This window comes from Ctenocephalides felis, unplaced genomic scaffold (genome assembly GCF_003426905.1).
Source record: "Ctenocephalides felis isolate EL2017-DRISC unplaced genomic scaffold, ASM342690v1 CF-g0.4_SCAFFOLD_01604, whole genome shotgun sequence".
Taxonomy (NCBI): Eukaryota; Metazoa; Arthropoda; class Insecta; order Siphonaptera; family Pulicidae; genus Ctenocephalides; species Ctenocephalides felis.
In genome coordinates, this window is record NW_020537758.1 from 41,092,171 (window position 1) to 41,116,256 (window position 24,086).

The 24,086-nt window shown below is 29.3% G+C and overlaps 3 protein-coding genes across 3 annotated transcripts in view; 1 reads left to right on the forward strand and 2 right to left on the reverse strand.

The window, feature by feature from the left end:
- The window catches only part of LOC113372384, a 103,752-nt gene extending 89,152 nt beyond the window's left edge, over window positions 1–14,600 (reverse strand). The window contains exon 1 of the mRNA XM_026612706.1: window positions 14,479–14,600. The gene's annotated coding sequence lies outside the window, so the exon portion shown is untranslated. The remainder of the gene's footprint in view (window positions 1–14,478) is intronic.
- Window positions 14,601–19,701: 5,101 nt separating this feature from the next.
- LOC113372589 (protein arginine N-methyltransferase 5) lies at window positions 19,702–22,556 on the forward strand. Its single transcript, XM_026612946.1, has 6 exons — window positions 19,702–20,666; window positions 20,836–21,001; window positions 21,393–21,567; window positions 21,644–21,942; window positions 22,059–22,274; window positions 22,342–22,556. The coding sequence occupies exons 1-6, from the start codon at window positions 19,816–19,818 to the stop codon at window positions 22,492–22,494; spliced, it is 1,860 nt and encodes a 619-aa protein (XP_026468731.1). The 5' UTR covers window positions 19,702–19,815; the 3' UTR covers window positions 22,495–22,556.
- Window positions 22,557–23,153: 597 nt separating this feature from the next.
- Window positions 23,154–23,869, reverse strand: LOC113372866 (probable small nuclear ribonucleoprotein Sm D1). The gene is made up of 2 exons (XM_026613204.1): window positions 23,698–23,869; window positions 23,154–23,627 (listed from the first exon to the last, which is right to left on the reverse strand). The coding sequence occupies exons 1-2, from the start codon at window positions 23,709–23,711 to the stop codon at window positions 23,273–23,275; spliced, it is 369 nt and encodes a 122-aa protein (XP_026468989.1). The 5' UTR covers window positions 23,712–23,869; the 3' UTR covers window positions 23,154–23,272.
- Between the last annotated feature and the right edge of the window lie 217 nt (window positions 23,870–24,086).

The following is a 24,086-nucleotide window of genomic DNA, read 5'->3' on the forward strand; positions in this document are numbered from 1 at the left end:
TAATAATAAAAGAAAAAGAAAAAAAAAATAACTAGAGTTCACTCCAATGAGTGAAGCCTAGTGTTTCATTTAAGTTTGTCAGGAAATGACTGTCAAATTTCGGTTTCGTATAGAAAATTGGTCTACACATATATGAGATTTTCGTACTTAGCATAATAAAAGAGTGTAATATATTCTGTATAATGCTTTTGAAATAGACATTCTTCCGGTTAAAATTCGATTCAATTGAACAGATTTCAGTAATGCTGTCAGTAATTATTACATGCAGCATTTCAAACTACTGTATTATATTATACTCACACGCACTGTCATTTTATAACATTGATGGTAAAGTATTTGATTTTGAAACATATATAGGAAATTTTTTTGTAAAAGTCCTATTATTACTAAAAAGAAGTTCATATTAATTTTTCTATGCCTCCCCTTTTCCTTCTTTTCGTGTAAACATTTGAAAATTGTCGTAGTATTTCTAGTTTTAATTCTAAGCATTAAATAGAAAATATTACGATTATGTTTATGTTGTATATAAAAATTTCCTATATGTGTGGACCAATTTTCTATACCAACCCGAAAACTTGTCAAACTCATCTCCTGACAATATATTTTTACCCTGACTTAGATAGTAAAAGATTCAAAAAATAAAAATTTTACCCTGAATTAGATAGTAAAAGATTCAAAAAAATAAAATTTCAGCTATAATTATTACATAACAAAGTCGTAACTATTTTATTTACAGATCACTTTTCATCATTATCAAATAATGACTTCATCCTTATTTGTAATTTATTATCTTTTATGATAGTTATAATTCCAAGGAATACATTAAAATATAAAAAACTAAAAAAAATATTAGGCTGACTTAGACTGATTATAACTGATACTGATATATACAAAATTAAAGAAATATAACTCCAAATGAGGGGATAGGGTTGGGTTGTGCACAATTTGACTTTTAGTAACTGTACTGTCTGAACTAATTGAACAACTATCGAACCATGTTCAGTAAAATTTGCACTTAAAGTCTAATTAAAAATATATGTTTTTAGCTATTTTTTCCAAAGACTGGATACACATAGGTGTGCCATCGGCAAGCAGACACAATGTCTTATTTTAACTAACTATGTATTGGATATTATTTATGTGGCTAAATGTTTATCAGAGTTCAATAAAAGAAATATAAAAAAACTAACTCTTTTTTATGTAAATCTTCTTCTAAAAAAATATTACAAAGCGAATAAAAAACTTTTTCTACCATTTTCTCAAATTTACTTGAACATATGGAAGTATGATGACCAATTGTAGGTGTAAAATAAAAAATTTACCGATGCTGGATTGCAATATGTTAGCGATATTTAATTGTATCTCGCTGACTTCTTGAAGACAGTTATACAGATATAATTACCTTACTCTGATTAAAACAAAGCAATTACAATTACGCAATTAACTCATCAAGAAAATAGTTTGTTTGTGAAAGAAATTACTCTTTATTTCATACAAGACGCTATTATCTAATTGCAATATAAAAAATCGAGTAAAAAAACAGTTATCAATAATATATTTTATTCTTGAAAATAAATACATAAATAAATGTGCATAGTAATAATTGTAGAATCTCAATATATAGTTATAGATATTTTTTTTTTATTTATTATTTAATAGAAAATCAGAAAACAAAGTTTCTATTAGCCTATGTGATAAATTATATTTGGCATTTAGAGGTCTTCTCCATTGAAAACATCCTCTGAGTTTTAGATATTTAAAAATATTTGAGACATCTTCGCAGTTTGGAATTTAAATAAAACAAAACACCAAAGAAAATATTTTGTTGGTGTCATGTTCAAAAACGCGCTTATCTTTATCTACTCGTTTATTATGATTCTTGATAACTAAATTTTTCCAGTAATAATATATCTTTGTAATTACAACGGCATCTCATTACCATTTGAAAGAAAAACATTAGAACAACAAACGTAAATATTCATAACAAAAGAAATATTTAATATGTCTCATGGAACAATTATAGTCTTTTCATGTGCTTAATTTTTTTGTGAAATTTTGCAGATGGATTTGAATAATAAAATATGATAGAAAATAATACACTAGTCTAGTGTAATACTCACAAAGTTCCCAATATGAAAAAATAGACCTTGAAGAAACTTCAAAAAAATTTAATGATCGTGAGTTGAAAGTCTAAGGCTCTAAGGTGTACACTTTTAAAATATTTAAAGCTATTCTGCGATAGCACCTTCTGGGGTAATAATATTAGATTTTATGTAGTTTGATGTAATAAATCATTGCAGTTTCTTCCCTTAAGTCGCTTTGGTGGTAAAGGCTTGAGCAGGACACAGGCTAGTTGATATGGATGTCGACTTAGCCGAGTGTGGTATCTGGAGATGGAATGGTTAATTGTCTTTTTCATAGTTAGAATACTTAGATCTCAATGTATTAGCCAGTTTGGAACATATTTTGAAGCATTCACGATATATTTCAGAATTTCGTTCTTGTTTTTTAGGATCTTGTTTTGATTGAATTTGAATTTACTTTTCGAAGGACCATATGTAAAACACTTAATTGAATAACTGTATATATTTATTTTATATTACGTATACAATAATTTTAATACAGTTTTTGATACGTGACTGATTGATTGATTTGTATGATTTTTTGATAGATGATTTTTTGTTTTTATATTCGCATAACCGCCTGCTTTGATCGGCGCGAACAGTTCTGAAACCTCTGTACTGCTAAGTTTGAATTACTAGCCGCACTCCATAGTTGTAGACCGTACGACCATATTGGTTTAATAATTGTCTTGTATATTATGAGTTTATTTCCTATTAAAACTTGTGATTTCCAGCCCATCAACCAATTGAATTGCCGAGTGTCAGTTCGAGCTGCTAGCACTTCTTAATTATATGTTTCAACAGCCTTCTACCCAAAAGTATTCCCAGATATTTTACTACATTGGATATAGGAACCAATTTACCACTCAAACTAACAGGAGGGCATGAACCTTGGCGTAGAGTAAAAGTAACATGAACTTATTTAGAATTGTTTACTGCAAGTAGAAATTTGGTATTATTTTGTCTGAGATCGCGAAGGTTGGGATCGAACAATTAGGAATTGCCGGTCCACGTCCTCAACCTTTACCACAAGGCAGATACCTCTAGTATATTTTAAGCCTTTTCCTATTTGTCCTATCACAAAATCGGTGGTATCCGTGTCAACAACACAGACAACTGTTGCTTGAAGATTCCAAGATTTATCTAATGTGTTATCTGAATACTTTCTTCTCCACTTTGCATGTCGAAATGAAACGCGCACGAGCAATTAGCATAAAACAAGCGCACACGATCGCGCAATTGTAACATGGTAATTATAAAAAGTCAAAGACATCGTTATTGCATTAGAAAAGATTTTTCAAACAAATTTCTATTTTTAATAAGCGCTAATTATTTTCGCTCTGTTTTTATCGCAATGAAAAATTAATAAATGACTTGTTTTTAGCATTTCATTCGAATAATAGTTGAATGACACGAAGGTAAATCAAATAATCGTAAATGATAAAATTCACAAAGATAATATAAATAAACACACCTAAATGATAAAAAGATTTTATTATTTAAAAGTCTATATATATTAACTACGCTTATCATCAGTGCCTAGCGCGGCACAATTTGGGGGGCGGCAAATTTTTCCGATTTTTTTTGTCACGGCAATTTATTTTAAGGATTGATCTTGATCTAGATAATTCTCTATGAAATAGAATGTTATTCGTTTTCTAATCAAACTTATTCAAGGGCGCCTCATTAATATTATTAGTGATGTATCATCTTTAAAATAAAAATTATCAAATTAATAAACTTTTTTGTGAGAAATAAAATAAAATAAAACTAGTGGGGTGTATGGCATTGTGCCTTAAGGCAAATTGCTGGAACTTCTCGTACCGTAACGAAATGTATATATAAAAACGCACTAATTAATAAAGACACAAATACAAATAAAAACGTATTTAATACAAATAATACTTCACAATCAAATCAAATATATGAATCAAACAGAACTAGATGCAAATATTAGCAGTAATAATTTCGACCATCCGTCACGAAGGTTGAATTATGACTGATTGTAAGGTACAATAACCTTTTTGTATTGCACCCTCTATGGTTCCGAACCCGAAACTATTCAATTAGATAACAATTTTTGAATTTTTGAATTTTAGTATCATCTGGTATCAATTCATAGTTTTGTTCCTTTCTGACCCGAATAAAAGAAGTGCGTAATAACAACTGAAATCACTCTGTATTTGGATCTCTCGGGGGACACTGCAGTCAGTGGTAAGTCTTTCAAAAAATATTTATGTATTATGTAATCATTCAGTTTCAAATACGTGTCATGGAACTTGTGTTTTGGTTGATCTGATTTGACTTGATTGTCTGTTGAATTATAATTATAAGAATGTAAATAAATTGAAGTAAAAATTCGTCTCTTTGATATTAAACGATTTGCGTTACATTTTCTAATTCAAAATATTAGTGCTGAAGTGTCGCCTCAGTGTTTATTGTTGTGAAAATATTTAATTTTAGCCTTTGAGTTAACATAAATAATTCAATGCAAACTTTAGATTATTAAATTTGAATATAATTAAATAATAATAAATTTTAATATAAATGTTATATTTCAAATATTTACGATTGACTACATTTATTTTGTTTCAGATTTCATACAGTGTTTTGCGCAGTGCCGGATTGCTTTAGGGATTTATTGTGCATGAATTTTTTTTTATTCAATCACATTGACAATTTTTAATTATTTTTTATAATTTTGAGCTATTTGCGTCCACATTTTAATTTTTTTTGTTCGTGCGAGGACTTTTTCGTAATTTTAATATCGTTTGAAACGATTTCCGCGTTTAAATGTGTTCCTGTCGCCTACCCCCCACGGCAGGTTCTAGTAATTCGTGTTTCGTTAATAATTTTTTTTTTCATTCGGTGTATGGGTCCTTGCGATGTTTTTCCCAGAAGCAACGCAACCCCATACACTTTAATTTATAATTAGTATTATTAGTACAATGTTTAATTTTTTGGAATTATTTTATTAGTAGCACGGATGTAAATAACTCGTCTAAAAATCTAAAAACTTTGTTAAATAAATTACTTGTTTTTATTTTGACTGATTTTTCTGCTGCAATGCAATGAATATGTTTTAATTAAATAATTTAAATTTATTGTGATTGCACAATAAGTCTCCTAAACGGAGAAATGTTGAAGACGTAATGTTTGAAGTTAAAAAAAAGGTAAGATGATGCAAAACCCTAAATTATGTAAAAAAATAACAAAATTGACATTTATTTTAGTGTAAATGGGCCTCAACTACAGATACCAGGAGGTTGAATACTACAACAACGAACAGGAGAAGGTGTGTACCTATATGATGTACCAGAGCACTGGCAGCAGGTAAATGCGAGCAGGCTACCACATAGTATTTATAAGTCATTGTTTATTTCATTTCTTTCAAGTCACTTTTATTTCAGGATTGCAGAATTAATTTCTCACCGCGACGGCAAGCCCAGGACTACTAGGAGATTGTGGTGGATTAAAAAGGTTGAAGGTATCCTTTTTGGGGTGCAATGACTGCTACTTGGTACATCTTAGCATTGCGTTTACCAATATACAGGGTTTACCTTGGCGCCCCAATCTTTGACTTTTAATAAAAACCGGTAATTATCTGTAGAGTGCGTAACTAACTACACAAATGAAACAGAATCTATACTTATTAACTTATTTAATGTTACCTAGTTGTGTTCGTCGTAGGTGCCAAGATATGACTGTATTTTGTAGTCATGTCTTAAGTCTAAATTCTGATATACTATTGTTTTGGTTGATCAAAAAGCTTGAAATTATAGATGTGTATGATATGGCGTGATGACAAAGGGGATCGCATACAATCGGAGAACCCTGACTTTTTCTGGATTGTGTGTTCTTCGCCCATGGAACAATACACGCACCACTATACACTAACTGCCTCGAGGGCTTGTGTACTTCCGACTCGATTGACTACCTCAAAGGACTGATACTTAAAAAGTGATTGCGTCTTTGTAACGACAGCATGCAATGTTTCCAAAGGGTTGCACAACCTTTAGTGCAAACTACATCCGCCGCCCGCCTATATGGTTCCTGTCGTATGTGGTCCAGAGTCGCGATAAAGACTACATATATCATTTCCAAGGAGTTTCTAAACTAAATCCCCACCTGCCTATGAGGCTCCTATCGTATGAGGTCCGGAGTCGCGATCGTTTTTTAGTATCAGTCCTCTCAGGTGGTCAATCCAATACGGAGGACACAAGTTAGTGCATTAGTGATGGTTCTGATGTTGTGCCAGGGAAAAAGAACACGATCTAGAAAATCCGATCGAGTTTTCCGATTTTAAGCTTTCTCCTGCGTAATTACGCCGTTCTATACATTTTTAATCATTTCTAGCTTTTCATCGTTAGTACATTCGAATTTAGGCTTAATGCATCACTATACATAAGTGCGGTCAAGCTCTCGGATCTGTAAACATAACTCGGTAACTATCAATAAGTTGGTAAGTAGATTCTGTTTTAATCGTGTAGTTAGTTAAAATCTCCGCTGGTAACTGCAGGTTTTGTTGAGTCGAATTTAGGGCGCTAAGTTAAACCCTTCATATTGGGGAGTGAGATGCTAAACATACCAAATAGCAATCTTTACACTCTAACAAGAGTACCCTTAACCCTTTCAGTTCACCTCAATATGGATACCTACAGGTTTTCTCGTATTCATAAGTTAATATTAAATAATTAGACCTTGGTTAGATATAAGTATATAATATTTTTATTTTTGTTACCGGGGCCCCGTTTGTATTTTTGCCCCTATTTTTAGGGGCACTTGTGTTTTTTTTATCTCATTTCAGATGTCTTTCCATGAAATTGCTTACCAAGTGAGTACCAAAAACTACTTCCACAAACCCAAAGGAGAAATTGGTCAGGCTAATTGATGTATCAAGACATAAAAATATTGGCATACTGCTAAGTAATATGTATAAATCTTTTTTTTATTTCAGGGTTACAGAATTAATTTCTTTTCGCTCCACAAAGCACCAGGACTTCCAAATAACTGCCAGGAGGGAGGGTATGCATTTGTAGAGGTTTTTATCGTATTATTGTTAATTAGACCTTAGTTATAATCATATATTCTTTTATTAATATAACCGGGGCCCCGTTTGTAAGTTTGTCCTATCAGGGGCATTTGTGTTTTTTTTCTTATTTCAGATGTCTTCCCAAGAAAATTGCTTACCAAGTGTGTACCAAGAACTACTTCCACAACCCATAGGAGAAAATTGGTCAGACTAATTGATGTACCAAGACACTAAAATTATTAGCATACTGCTAAGTAATATGTATAAATCTTTTTTCTTTATATTTTTTAAACCACTTTTTATTTTAGGCTTACGGAATTAGTTTCTTTTCGCACCACAAAGCACCAGGACTTCGAAATAACTGCCGGGAGGATATGCATATGTAGAGGTTTTTATCGTATTATTGTTAATTAGACTTAGTTATAACCATAAATTCTTTTATTAATATAACCGGGGCCCCGTTTGTAAGTTCGTCCCTATTAGGGGCATTTGTTTTTTTTTTTAATTTCAGATGTCTTTCCAAGAAGACATTGTATTGTATTATATGGCTTACCAAGATACGAGTATACCCGACCACCAAGAGACCATTACTAATTAAAAGATGTGTGCAAGTGGGTACCAATAATTACTTCTACAATCCATACGAATTTTATCTTTATATATCTTTTTAGGTCTTACACAAGATTTGCTAGAAAATTATATACTCAAAACCAACTAGCACCACTACTACCTGAACTACCGCCTACAACTGAATTGGAAGATATGACATAATCGAAAGGAAAATTAACTGTGAGATAAGACTTTCTATTCTTATTGTATAGTTTGTTGTATTATATTATTGTATTATAGTAGTATTTAGTTAATATCAGATTAGGGGGCGTTTTGACATTAAAATTTTCGGTCGTACCTTTTTTGGGGTTGTTCGCGTGCTTTTATTCAGAGCTCAAAGGGTTGGCGTTGTGAAAGAACCTTTCTTACATTTTTCGCGCTTTTCTTTACATTAATTAATAATTTCAAATCACAAAATGATTTGTCTTTAAACTTCATAGGCTGGGAACCTATGAAGTTTTTTTTCCAGTGTTTACATGGTGGATCTGGGGGGTACATCATGTAAATGCTCTTTTTCTTATAAACTTACAATCACCGCTGAAATACTAAAGTACACATTTTATATTGATTATTTTCTGTACCACGAGAGGTTCTTTCATTTTTAAAAACCGAAATTTTTGGGTACATTAGGTCATTTCGCGGGGGTTCTACTTTTCGCGATATATTCGGGTCAGTTAGGTATAATTAGTATGTAAGTTAGTTTAAGTGGATTAGGGCTGCACAAATCGATACTTAGTAGTATTTACACTATATCCATTTCCATCTGAAATGTTAGAAACGTAAATATGAATAGAAGTATCTATTTCTGTGGCGACACCACATTAAAAAAAACGCGCCTGGCAACTTTACCCCATGGGTGGTGAGGAAAAAAGTTGCATCCTAATTAAGTACATGTAATTATCAAAATTAAAATATTTAAATAATTATGTTAATTAATAAATATAAATGTGTCAATATATGTGTGCGCATCACTGATAATTAAGTAATATTGAAATATCTTAAAATAAAACTTTTGAAAATAATCTTTGCTTTTTAATATGTGGTTAATGTTATTTTTAATTTTTTTTTCAGAACTTCATAAAGAATTATTAGATGCTTTCAGAAAGAATATTGTCAATAATTATTAATTTTGAATTAGTTGAAAAAATACTATAAATACTACAATGCGAAGAGTTATATGGTTTTTGATAAAATATATTTTATCTCTTCGCATTGTAGTATGTATATAGTATTTTTTCAACCTCTAATTCAAAATCAATAACTATTATTCTTTTTAAAAGCATCTAATAATTCTTTAGTATATGTGAGATTTGAAACTTTAGTCAAAATTAAAAATAAAATCTGAATTATTTTCGATATAAAAAAATTTTTTTTTTTGAAAAAAGTTGAAACAATTTTTTTTCCAAAATCAATTATTTTGTTAAGGCAAGCAGAAAGTTCTTTGAATCATTTAAATCGGACGCTTAGTTCTTTCAAAAACTGCCATTTTTTACACTTTAGCTCCGTATTTCCAAAATGGCCGGGCCTGCCTTTGCTAAAAACTAATAAACACTTCTCGCAAACATTACCAATTGAATGTTTCTTAGATCATTCAAATCGGATGCTCCGTTCTCTCAAAAACTCGATTTCTATTTTCTGGACTCTTTTCTCTTTATCCCCGTAACTGCTAGACCTGCCTTAGCAAAAAACTAATTTTTTCCGAGGTATGCCAAAATGTTCAGAAACCTTCAAAACGTCGAGAAATGTAAAAAAAATTTAGTTTCGATTTTCGGCCCATTACAATAACGTACCCTACGGGATGTTAGTAATATGTTTTTTCAGCTTTTTTTGAAAATGTGTTGCCTAGACCTTTTTACCCCATAGACAAAAGGGACAAAAATTCAGTTCAATTCAATTCGATTTAATCGCGATATCTTCCGATTTTTAAGACAATTACTGATTACACATCATTTTACCACTACTTGGTTTGGAGATAATGGTGGTGTACCTTTTTACCCGCGTTCTTTTAACCTCCGTTCTATTCCCTATAAGTTTACATTTGTTGGTTATTAACATTTTTTTAAATTTACTTGTTTAAAACGAAATGATTTTTGGGAATAAAAACATTTTTAAAATTAATTCAAAACAATAAAAATAAATTAAATTCAATGAATTCATGTCTATATTACACGTTGATAATTATTTGGTCCTTTTTAACTACTTAACTAATATTTTTATTTGCTTTCACTGGATTAAATATCCAAGCGATTGTAGAATGGAATATGATTAATACAAGGACTTATGTATAAGTTTAGAGATTAGGAGATTAATTCTGAATTTTAGTCAAATTTCAACTAACCTTGTTTATAACAAATAGAGTCTGCTAAATAATAAATCGTTCCAACATGTAACATTTTCTTAAACACACAATTGGAGAGTTAGTAACAGTAAATCTGGTATTACTGGTAATAACCAATTTTAATTAAGTTAAAAAAAAAACAAGAAAAAAAAACATTCACAGAGTGAAATTATAGAGCAAAATTCTACATTGACTCCAAAGTATGAAAACATGTTTTTGACAGTGATTCCAGTTATTGAAATTATGCCATACAAGCTGTTATAGAAATTATAGTAGAAAAATCAATAATATATAAATTATATCTAAAAGTCCTTCAGAGGATAATAATACTAAATAGAAAATGATACAAATATTGAGGAGAGACAAACATATCTTGTAAAAAAATTAACATTTGGAAACAAATTAAGTATCAAATCTTATATTACGTGGGAAAATCATAACAGTGAAAAACTGAAGTTAAAAATAACGCATCTGAAAAAAATCCTGATTAATTTTGCACAAAATAGATAATCAAGAGCTAAAATCTACAAATTGGGCCAAATAAAGTAAAAAATCATGAAACATCCCAATTTCCTTCTCAAGACTAAAGGTCATAGCTAACCGTAGTCATTTTTGCGATATCATTATAATCAAAATGAAAACTAATATTAATGTTTTTTCACTTTTTTCAGAAACAAATGTTTCTATTATAAATGTACATATTTATTTGTGTTGAGCTAACAAAAATGTTTAGAAAACTTTACCTAATATATTTGAACTAGATTTGAACAAGTTACTATCACTAAAGCTAGTCAGATAATTGAAATTTAAAGAAAAAAATGTAATAAAATGTATTATAGAAAATTATAGTTTTACCATTCGTAACTTTTCATCTAATCTAACTCGGCAAAATAAAATCGCGTAGGTTTCATGTGTGATTCACATACAAGTAATATATTCTATAATAGTCTGTGGTCACTATTAATGTTTGGGAGAAGGTCTTTCTACCATATACAGAAACGTCTTAATGATGATTTATTAAATTAAATTCCAGATAATATAAACTAAACTCAAAAAGCCGTATTTGGTATCCAGAAAAATAATCGACATTTCGAAGTAGTTAAAAAAAAATATGTGTAGTATTGCTTGAGTTTAGAAACTGAACTTCAGATAAGTTGTCTACATTAAATTTTAAAATGTTTTTATTAAATAACTGAATGCAATATTTTTATAGAATATATGTATAACTAGGTCACCTAGGTATATATACATTTATTAGTATATTTATCCTTCAAATATCAAATAATAGTTTTTATATCATTATAAAAATTAATCTGTATTGCTAATGTCTGTAATTTAATTTATACAGTGGTGCATTTGGCCTAACTGACCATTGTATTATTTAATCGATAATTCTACTGTAAGTAATCAAGTATAAACAAATAGTTTCACAACAAGCAATTTATGATTTTATAAAAAAGTATGTTCTTCTGCATTAACATGCAATACATAAATCTATGTAGCGATTTATATTATGAATGTTAAAATCAGCAATTATTTCAAACTAGGGTTTCGTAATTAAGTTCTTCACTATTGAAATACATGTCGTAAGAATATATGCGTTGACATACTCCCATCAATTAGAAACAGAACCGTATTACATGTAGTATTTATTCTTAAGATATTAGTGAATTTGTTTTATAATTATGAGATATATACAGGTATCTAATATAATCGCTACTCATAGGAAAATGCTTAATGGCAAACCGATGGGTTGCTTCTCGTGAAACATTACATTTGAGCCTTCAACAAACTGCTTATTGAAAATCTCTATAAAATATCTGATAACTTAATGTAAAAATGTTTTTTGAATCTGTTTTTTTTTTCAAAAACTGAGTTGCAATTTTTAGCTCTTTTTGCCCCGTACCTCCAAAACGGCTAGACCTGTGATTTTGCAAACAATAGAACATCATGAGGAAAATTCTACAAATTGGACCAAATAAAGTGAAAAATCGTGGAAATTTCCAATTTCTTCATAAATGATAAATTGATTAAATGATTTTTGCGATATCATTATAATCGAAATATAAATAACATTGCATTCGAGTCTACAACAAACTGCTTATTCAAAGTCTCTGATAACTTAATCTGAATTTTGAATCATTTATTTTCAAAAACTGAATTTTTATTTTTAGCACTTTTTGCTTAGTACCTTCAAAACGGCTAGACCTTTGTCTTTGCCGAATATTTTTGAATCATTCCAATCGGTTGATCCGTGCTCTCGAAATTGTCGACAAAAAACTGTATATATACGCTCATACATACATACACACAAGCATACATATGCATACATATATGGACACATACATCGATTTTTTCTGAAGTATTCAAAAATGTTCAGAGGACTTTGAAACATAGGGATATATAAAAATAATTCATTGTCTTTTTTTTGCAATTACTATAACTTAGGGAGCGTCCCCTAAGGTCCCATGTGGGGTAGGGAGGGGTATAGTAAGATATTACCTGTATTCATTCTCTATCTGAATTTTTAAACAAAATCCGAACATTTGAAAAAAAATCAAAAATATTTTTTTTTTGTGGGAAAGGGAGGCGAGATAATTTTGAATATCACCACGAATCACCAAGGGGGAGGGAGATTTCAAAAATCTCTAAAAAATCAATTACGTGATTAATGGACACCCCCTTACCCTACGGATCGTGTCGGATTTAAAAATCAGAAAATATTTTAAATGGTCTTTAAAACAAGATTCTAATTATTATTATGTGATAATAAAATTCATGAATAATAATTAATTATATATAAAATACACAAACTTAAATATGTTTTTATTCCATATTGCAGCGATACGTGAATCACGTACTAGAATATCAAAATAAACATGAACCTTGACATTTGACTTCCTGATTTAATAAATAAAAATTATAAGAATAAGCATTTAATGTGAAGATCATCGAAAATCGTAAACATATGCTAAGACCAGTATTTTTTCAAGTGCAGAAAACATTCGGTGTCAATTCTTATTCTGAAGAAATGTGATTGTATATTGAGAAAGAAATGATTATAAAAATTAATTTAGAAAACAAAAATATTAAGTAAATTATTGGAATTGTTGTAAAAAATTTCTAATAAATTTTTAACAAAAAACTACTTGTTATATAATTTAACTTAGTACTACTTGTTATATAATTCACTTAGTAAAATATATTTAGGTAATTGATAAATATTGGAATTGTTCCTAAACAGTAAGTCGAAATTGAAATAAAAAAGCTCGTGGAATTTTTTTCATTTTTTCCATTTTGAAACTGTGTTATTAAACGCGATTTCTCTTAAAAAGTTTGAAGATGAATCATAAAAAAATCAGATAAAAATACTATATACTAGATCGTGCACCTATAATTTTTATATGAGATAATTGCAAATAATATATATATATATATATATATATATAATATAAATATATATTATAATTATTTACAGGTGAAGTACTTTTCAAAAAAATCCCAAATATATAAATAAATTAACTCGTCTTACAATTTATGAATGCCAGAATATGTATTACAAATAAAAAAGATAACAAAAGTACAAAACACATACATTTTATCTGTATTTTATTTATTACAGAAAATCTCTGTATAAATACGAAACAAAGAACTTAGTTTTCTTAATAAGTCAATTGTAAAAATTATTGTCGTAATTTTATAACGGTGACTTATGTAAACCACCTAAAAGTGAGTAAATAAAAGTTACCTTTCATTATAGCAGTATTAAAATAAAATTTTAAATTTAACTGTACAAATATGATAATTTCATAAAACGCAAAACTGAACCTAAGTTCATAGTAAGATAATTTTTATTATAGTATTCACACAATTTAATCGATATATTTAATGAATACTAATTCATTCGCAAATGAAGGATTGCTACATGTACAAAGAAATAAAATCTTATATAAAACTAACTTTTTATTTACTTCTTCTTTCAATTTTAAGTTATAAAAAAATTAGATAAAAAGGGTTCAAGCAGCCATTAATAATTTATAGATATATAGTTTATATATAGAAAGTATATCCAAAAAATTTAATTTAAAGATTTGAATGAATATCAATGTTTATTTAATAACATATTGAATGGCGAATAAACATTGTTAAAGTCATTAGTTTATGTAAATTAATAATAAGTGTTGTCTATTTTGTTTGTTATTTGTTAACGAAGTTAATTTGTTTTTCATGTTACTGGTTACTTAATTTAAAAAATAGTTTAATTTAATTTATTAATTAATTTCAAATAGAACTAATGAAAATAATAAATATATATATATATATATATATATATATATATATATTCATGCATTCACAAATATATATAAATTGCTTACGACTGTATTTATTTTCCAAAATTTTCCAAATCAATGTCACATGTCACTGCGTAATCCGAAATTAAAAGCTTCAAGAGTAAAATCCATCACAACACAACACTATTCATAGAAAACTCAAAGTTCATATAGAATATTACATATGACGATTTTATTATATTATTTAAATCCTTGTTAAATGATAATAAAATTAGTTTGTTTGTATTTTAAAATGAGATTAAAACGTAGTGTTTATGATTCGAAGTGCAATCAACAACTGAACTAACTGGCCGTTACATGTAATCCATTTTGTACATCTGACGTGATTGCAAACTTATATTGCTTTGTAAGCAGAGCGTTCGAGATAAATTTGTAAGCAAAGTTTAACTACATAATAATAATAATAAATGATAGTCTGCCCGAAGGTGCAAATCAATGATTTTCTTGCCCTCCTTGTTTATTATTCCCTTTATCATTTTTTTATTCACTTTTATATATTTTTCTTTCAGAGCCTCTGCTTCGGTGCCTCCTGGTCCTGTGCTTCTGTTTTCAGGTCCCTATGTTTTCTTTTTGCGTAAGTCATCAATCTCACCATTCCTCATCCTCCCAATCCTTTTAGTCCTTCTACTTTACCCTCGACGAAGTCGTGTAGGAAGTACTATCCTTGAAGAACGAGGATAGTTATTATTATTTAATATATTATTTTTGTGAACTAAAGGATTTCTTTTTCTTATTAATTTTGGGAACAAACATTTTTAACTTTCCGTAGGGAAAGTTATAGTAATCTCAAAAAATCGAAAATAATTTTTTTTATATATCTACGTTTCAGGGTTTCTGAACATTTTGACATACCTTAGAAAAAATGGATGTGTGTGCGGATACAAATTTTCGTCGACTATTTCGCGAACACGAATTAACCGATTTGAATAATTCAAAAAACATTCGATTCCTACTGATAAGGAAACGTGCTGATTAGTTTTTGGCAAAGGCAGTTTACCAAAAATGGTATTCTAGTTTTTGAGATAACGGAGCGTCCTATTTAAATAATTCAAAAACATTTTACTTGTATTAACGAAATGCTGGTAAAATTTTAGTAAAGGCAGGTTCAACGTCTCCGGAGATCCAATAAAAACACAATACCATTCGGCGGTCAAAAATGAACATTAGACATATTTAAATAGTATTATCAGATATTTTGTAAAGATTATAATAATAAGTACAAATTTTGTGTACATGGTTTCCGTACTATTGTTTACACATTAGACGACTACGCGGCGCTCCCGCGCTCTGATATTTCGACTCCAATTCAGCTATGCAGCGCGATTGCTCAAAAAATGTTCAAAATTTTCAAAATAAATCAAAATTCCAAAAATCTAATTTTTCAATATTTCTTTCTTTAATTTTTTTCAAAAATTTCAAAATTTCTCAAAAATTTAATTTTTTCAAAGTTTTGCAAGGTTTTTTTTAATAATTAACTTCCCGTAGGGTAAGTTACAGTAATCGCAAAAAAATCGAAAATGAAAATTTTTATATATCTTTACGTTTCAGAGGTATCTGAACATTTTGGCACACCTTAGAAAAAATGGACGTATGTGTGTGTATGTGTGTGTGTGTGCGTGTGTGTATGTGTGTTCGGATACAAATTTTCGTCGACGATTTCGGGAACACGGATGAAGCGATTTGCATAATTCAGAAAACATTCGATACATATTGATAAGAAGACGTGCTGATTAGTTTTTGGCAAAGGCAGGTTTAGCCGTTCCGAAGATATGGGGCAAAAAGTGCCAAAAACGGTAACTCAGGTTTTAAGAGAACGGAGCGTCCGATTTGAATCATTCAAAAAACATTTTACTTGTATTGACAAGACGAAAAATTGATCAAATTTTCATGAAAGCGATCTAGCGGTTTCGGAGATCTAATAAAAAAGTAAAAAATATGCCATTTGGCGGTCAAAAATAATCATTAGACATATGCACGTCAAATTATCACATATTTTATAGAGATTTTAACAATAAGTATAAATTTTGTTTACATTTCTATGGGTTCCATGCCAATGTTTACCCATTAGACGGCGACGCGGCGCTTGCGCGCTTTAACATTTCGTCTCTATGCAGTTAATGCAGTACGATTACATTGAACAAAATTTCAGAATTTCCAAAATATGGTAAAATAAAGAAAACATTTTTTTTTCAAAAAAAAATATTTTTTTTTCAAAAAAAAGTAATTTTTTGTCAAATTTATAGTTTCTCAATAATCTATTTTTTTTTTTCGAAATAAATTTTTTTCAAAAATGTTAACGTTTCTAAAAGAATAATAACTTTTGGTGCGGGAAGTTCCAGCAATTTGCCTTAAGGCACGATGCCATGCGCCCCACTAGTTTTGAACATATTTTTAAAATACTTTATACAATGTATTGTTAATCGAGCAAATTGCCCACCAGCCGTCGACGTGTGTTGAGTTACCTTGATAGATGCTCACGAGGACGAATACGAGTACGTCTGTACTAATGACTGAACCCAACACTCAGTTCCCATATGATGTGATCATCGAATGTCCATATTCGCCTTAATTTACAGTTTGGTCGCAGAAAAATTATAATTTAATCCCGACCACATGAACAAAGTTGCACATTTTAAATGACACTATCAAATAGGTGTTAAACATTTGAAACAATTTAATGAATATCAGTTGTTATAATTATAGTGTATTCAAAAATTTTGAAAATTCGTTAAGCTATATCCAAAAATGTTGTTATAATTTTATGTTTGATATACCATGGGGATATCAAAAGAAAATCTTAGGAACGATCAGCAAATTTTTGGTAGTACTTGAAGTGCCTAAATCGAATGCCAATGCAGTGCTTGGGCGTCCGGCTATAAATATGGAATTTATGCTATTTTCGAGCATTTAAAAATTACTGGTAATTCTAAAATACCGAATTATATGCTCAGAAGAGACTAATAGAATATTAGTATAGATTATTTGAGATGAAGAGATCCGTGAGTTTTAAGAAAAGCAATTGAAGCCGTTTCAAAGAAAAATTAATGGGAAAAGAGATGACAAAAATTTGTTGTCAAATTAATATTATTAATCTGATATTTGTTGAGCAAATTCCGTGATTGTTCTAATTCTAATAATAATTTGCGTTTATGCACAATGCCGTCTTCAATAATTAATTTTTAATCAAAGCATTAGCATTATATAATATATGCACGGAATCAGAGATATATTTTTAAATTCTTGAAAAAAAGTTTATGTTTTCGCAAAAAATCCGAAGATCTTTTGTAATTAGCAGAAAAGTGTAAAATTGTTTGTCCACGGTTTAGCCCACAATTTTGAATCGAATTTAAAGATTCAAAAACTGTTCGTAATATATCTGTTGGAATTCGCTTTGAATAGTTATTGATTAAGATCGGCCTTTGGATCGGATTTCTTTGCAATTAAAAAAATTTAAAAAAATTTTTTGATTATTTTGATGAAACTTTGTATAACATTGGATTTTGTAACTGAAATGACATAACAAAATATACGATACGCGGTTGAATAATAAAAATTTTTAATTTTGGTGAACTTTTATAATGTGGAATCATATGACCGTTTTGTGTTTCGTTCGTAGCTACTGATCATAGTTGACGTGCACAATTATAAAATACATTTTTAGAGTATGAAATTGTAGATAAACAAAAATGTTGAATAAATTTGTTTTTTTTTTATAAAATTACAAATGTTATAAGTATGTTTGAAAGACATCAACAGAAAATTGCATTGATTATTTCTTAGTGAAAGCAAAAATTTATTTTCTTATTGACAAAATTGATTGTGTATACGTTTAGCTAAGTTATTGTAACTTGCCTTAAGGAAAAATGGTACTTACAACTAGATGAATCTCATTTTGATATCGATTCATGCATTTCGAATTTTAAGAACGGTTACAAAGCCGTGTCAAATATCAGATGAACACATTACTACACTGTGCACTAACTGTAAAATAAAATTACATCAATTTTCAGATAAACAGTGGAACGTGTTACCTAAATAGCTTAATTTCAATTCTAATTGATTAAGTTGATTAGGTATACGCGTATTGGAAAGTTAATGCAACTCGCCTTAAGGCAAAATGTTACTTACAACTAGTTATTAACTCAATCTGTTGAAAGCAGAATTACAAACAATGAGTACGATTTTTTATATTTTTTTCGCTTTTATGCCTTGTATAAAATTCTGTACAAATTTTTCTAATTGCTAAGTTTGGTAAAAACTATCGTATTTAGAGTCTATTTGAAGTCAAGTCTTGTCATTTGTCTAAAGCAATTTTGGCATGAAATCAGAAAATTTGTTTCCACTATTTTTTTGATGATGTTCGTAATTTCAACGTGGAAGTTCTAAATTATTAAAGTAAGGGGCTATTTTAACCCACCAGTAGAATTTTGGGTTCGGCAAATTTTTCCTCCGTATAGCTCTTAAATGCGGGTAAGAATCTTGGATTTCGAGATACCCAGCTGTAAGTCTGTAAATACTTGTATATTGACATCCTAAAGTTGTTTCAAAATACATCTCTTGCATATGGTAGGATGTCGTTACCATATGTAGGTTTGAGACAACTTTAGGGTGTCAATATACAAGTATTTACAGACTTACAGCTGAGTATCTCGAATTCCAAGGTGAACTTCTTTTATCTATATACTCTTCTTTTATCTATGGTGAACTTACTATAATGACTGGACTATCAAGATAAAAAAAAATTGTGGGGAAATGTCCCGGCCAAATCATGAATAAAATGTGAATCTGTGTGAATTTTATGAATTTATGACAAATATTCTTGTAAAGTAGAGCTAATTTTCAAAAGTATAAGTAAAGTGTATAGTTTATGAGCGAAGTTTTATTGAAATTTCATGTGATGCCGCACACAGGATGAAGTAGTAGAATAATGATTAAAAATAGATGATGTGTGTCTATAAAATATATTTCATGTATAAAAAACAGTAATAACATTATGTGTGATATTATTTTTATAATAATATTTGTATATAATGAAAGTGTAAAGAAAATATAATGTAAATTTTATGTTGAGTTGAAGCTTCCTGATTTTGCGCAATGCTGCCAATATAACGAGCCATAGATACTGTTTATCCATAGATAAAAGAAGAGTGTTTATCAGTGAAGTTAAAGTTCAATGTGGGTTGCCAGGCTGCTACAATTGCTCTTCGTTGGCTCCATCTATATAGATCAAGATCATCAATTGTAAACATTATTCAAAATCTAATCTATTTACAAGTGAGGTTAGGTATTTTAACTGTAAACCTGTGATTGAAATTGAATTGTTTTTGTAAACGTTCATTATACGATTTTTGTCACAAAATTATGACAGATATGTGCTCCGTAGGATTAGATTTCAGTATGGTTCCAAATATTTCAGATTCAATTTCCAGGGCACAATCGCAAGGATTTCATTTTCTCTTCATTCCTATTGTGCATCCAAGATTTAAAAGGAAATTTATTAACGGTGAATGGATACCCAAAGACGTACCTCTAACAAGGCCGGATATTTTACTTACCTCAAATGAATGGAGGACGCTTTTTGTAGGAAAATTATCTAGTTACATAGATGTTGATTCCACTTCCAATACCAAACGGGAGCAGTCTGAATTTGCACTTTTACAAGAACTGTCTTATGCAATTCATTTAAATTTTGCAGCCATTCATTTCAAACTGAAATCTATTAATTGTACTCATCTGGCTAGGATCATACTTAGTAAAATTTCATCTTTAAATCAGATCTGGGTTGAGTTACCGATGGTCGATATTGGTATTGGTTGTGAAGCCCTATGCAGTGATAGTAAATATGAGTTAACAACTGGAGATCCTTGGGAACATTGGAACAAATTCAGAATACTTCTTAATTATGATAAAAAAATTGGTGTTGTATTAGAAGTTCCTGTAGATGTGCCAGATGATGATGTTGTTGAACGATGGTTGGGCGAACCAATAAAATGTCTAATGATAAGTACACTTATATTTTTGACAAACCATGCAGGGTACCCAGTTTTAGGGCCTAAACACAAAGAACTAATTAAAAAATTTGTTAATATTAAAGTTCAATTAGCATTAAGAGGTCCGGAAAGGCATTTTGATATGCATTTATATGTGCAATATTTAGACAATTTATATAAAGGGTTTCACACAGATGATCCTCTTAAAACAAATAGTCAAGGGTAAGTAATTTTAAAGGCATATTTTTGTACAAACATTTAATTTAAAATATGTATATTAATTATATTATATTGCTTAATTTATTAGTTTACGTATATATGTAACAAGCCTTAAACAGATGTGAATTAAAATACTTTCAGAATAAAATAAATAACATTTGTTTCATATTAGGTATGAAGATTATCTACAGTGCCCATTACAGCCATTATTTGATAATTTAGATTGCGGAACTTATGAAGTGTTTGAAAAAGATCCAGTTAAATACCGACAGTATGAACTTGCCATAATTAGTGCTTTGGAAGATAAAGTACCAGACTCTGAAATTCATTCTACAACGGTAAAAAATCAGACTATTGAAAGATTATTTAGATATGTTAAGGAAAATTGGTAATAATTATTTTTGTGGCATAAGTTAATAATTATGACATAAAAATATAAAAGCAAGTAAATAAATGTATGTTAGTGTGTTTTTGAATATAATTTTTTTTTATGTAATATGATAATCAAAAGATTATAATACTATATTATTATAATAATATTATATTATTATAAAAATATTATATTATTAATAAGGCAACCATGATTTATTCCATAAAGAGAGTTCTCATTATATATTTTTCATAGACAAATATTTTGGAACCTAATTAAATCTACATATTTGGTTCAAATAAAAATAGTATTTATTATATTACAAGTTACAAAAATTTAATTATACTTTTATAATATAGGTTGTAGTTCTAGTTGTGGGTGCTGGCCGTGGACCATTAGTTAGAGCAGCATTAAATGCTTCAGAGATTTCAAAACGAAAAGTTCAAATATTTGCAGTAGAAAAAAATCCTAATGCGTTAGTTGGCTTATTTGCACAACAAAATGAAGTATGGCCAGAAAATGTAAAAGTGTTTGGTATATTGATCATCCATTTCACAAATTATTATTACTAAGTCAAATATTATAAAAATTCTGATATTTAACTTTTAAGGTGGTGATATGAGAAATGTACAACTTCCTCAACTTGCTGATATTATAGTATCAGAACTACTAGGCTCTTTCGGAGACAATGAGCTATCTCCAGAATGTTTAGATGGTGCTCAAAGGTTATTAAAAGAGGATGGTATAAGTATCCCAACCAAATATACATCTTATTTGTGTCCTGTGCAATCTTCAAAATTATATGCAGAAGCTAAAGATTCTATGGATAGAGACAAGCCACATGGTTTTGGTCTGGAAACACCTTATGTTGTTTATATAAACAGCAAATATGTTATTGCACCAAATCAGGTAATTTGTATTTTTTAAATATATTGTAAATATTGCTCACCTTTATTTCCAGGGTAATTGAAAATCTACCTTCACCTATTTGTATACTTGATGATATTTTTTTTTAACAATTTAAGCCTGTATTCACATTTGAACATCCAAATAAAGACAAGTTTATAAACAACAATCGCCATAAGCAATTAAAGTTTGGTCCAATTGCACAAAATTGTGTTCTACATGGGTTTTCTGGCTATTTCGATTCTGTGCTGTACAAAAATATAATCATTAGCATAGTTCCAGAAACACATTCAGAAGGCATGTTTTCTTGGTTTCCAATTTATTTTCCCATAAGAGTAAGTAATTGGATGTTATTTGATATAAACACTCTTTGTAAATCATCTTGATTGGTTTATCTTTTAGAATCCGGTACAGCTTAAGAAAGGTGATGTAATTACATTAGATTTCTGGAGATGCTGTACTTCACGAAATGTTTGGTATGAGTGGGTTGTATCTGAGCCAAATGTTGATACTATACATAATCTTAACGGTAGATTCTCTAATATTGTTTTATAAAAGAGATTATTTTTAAATCTGTATATACTTATTGTAAAAGCTCTTTTATTAAAATAATTTGAAGTCACAGTGAAGCATTTTATTTAACACCTTGGATAACTGCATATTTGTAAAAGAGAAAAAATTTCATATGGAATGTTCAACCATTTTCAAGTTATTAATTTTTGTTATTTTACTTCACTTGCGTGAATAATTTTTACTATCTGAAATTTAAATTGTGCAAAGATTCATAATTATTTTAAAATCACAGTGCTTTTGCATTCGCAGCAGCGTTTGTAGAAAGATGTGTAGGTCAGTAAAGTACTAACATGCTTCTTAATGAAGGCTTTTATGAAAATAATCACTTCTGCATTGATTTGTGCATGCATAAAATTTGTACTGGCTGGTAAACTAATTTTGCATAAACTGGTTTTATCATTTACATTTTTACCGCACAATATGTTTACAATAAGTGTTCGTTTGTATAAGCAATAGCCTTTTAAGACAAACATTTGAGACAGGAAAATAATTTCGAATAAAATTAGAAAAATAATACTATATTAATTATATTCATTTTCATACATTAAACTCATTTCATTATAAACATACAGAAGATAATGTATCGCACTCATAAACTTGCATATAGTCCACAAATCAAAAATTTGCTTAAAAAAATTGGATCAAAACCTTAAAATTCTTGTTGAATCAAAAATAACATTATTACATACAAATTGTATAGCACTTCCTATGAGCACAATGTTACAATGATTATAAATAGCTTAGCAATACAAAAATATTATTATCTTCGTCCACGTCCCCTACCACCTCCACGACCGCCTCTGGGTCCACCACGACCACGACCCCTTCCTCGTATTCCACCTCGAGCTGCTTCCTTCTTTCTAGCTTTGGCTTTGGGTGTATCATCTATCAAAAGGGTCTCCAATGGTAAACTATCTGGGAGAATATAGTACCTAATATTATTCCCTCTCAAACTTATAGTATCAAGAAATACTGGATCTCGATCTTTAATAGTCATTTTGACAGCTTTCAAATGCGTATTCATGGCAACATCCACGCCAGTTATTGTTCCATTTACTTGAGTTCCATTTTTCAATTCTATCGACACTGTTTCGTGTGATAATTTCATAAGAAACCTAGTACAAGAGGTTATAACATTACACACAAAATTTAAATGTATACTTTCTAATATTCACGATATCTTACCTAACTAATTTCATTTTAATTATTTTTTGTATAAATTAATCCTCGAAAATTTGTTGTTTTTACTCCAAACAATTAATATTATATCAAGCTCGCCGGGAAAACGCTAAAATCGAACATAGTATTCAGAATATTATTATATTTTTAAGGTTGCTTCACTTAATTTTATGTTGGTGTTAACCATAGAAATAATTTTTTTAACCGTTACGCTTGCTTACTTGTTAGAACTAGCCAAACTTTTTGTCTATGGTGTACTGCATGAGATAATTACATAATATTAGTTATATTCTAATTATTATTTTGATAAAAATTCAAAATTAAATACATAGAGAAAAAAGGTGATTAAATACTTATTTTGCAAAACACAACTTTAATAGTCCTCTAAATATTAG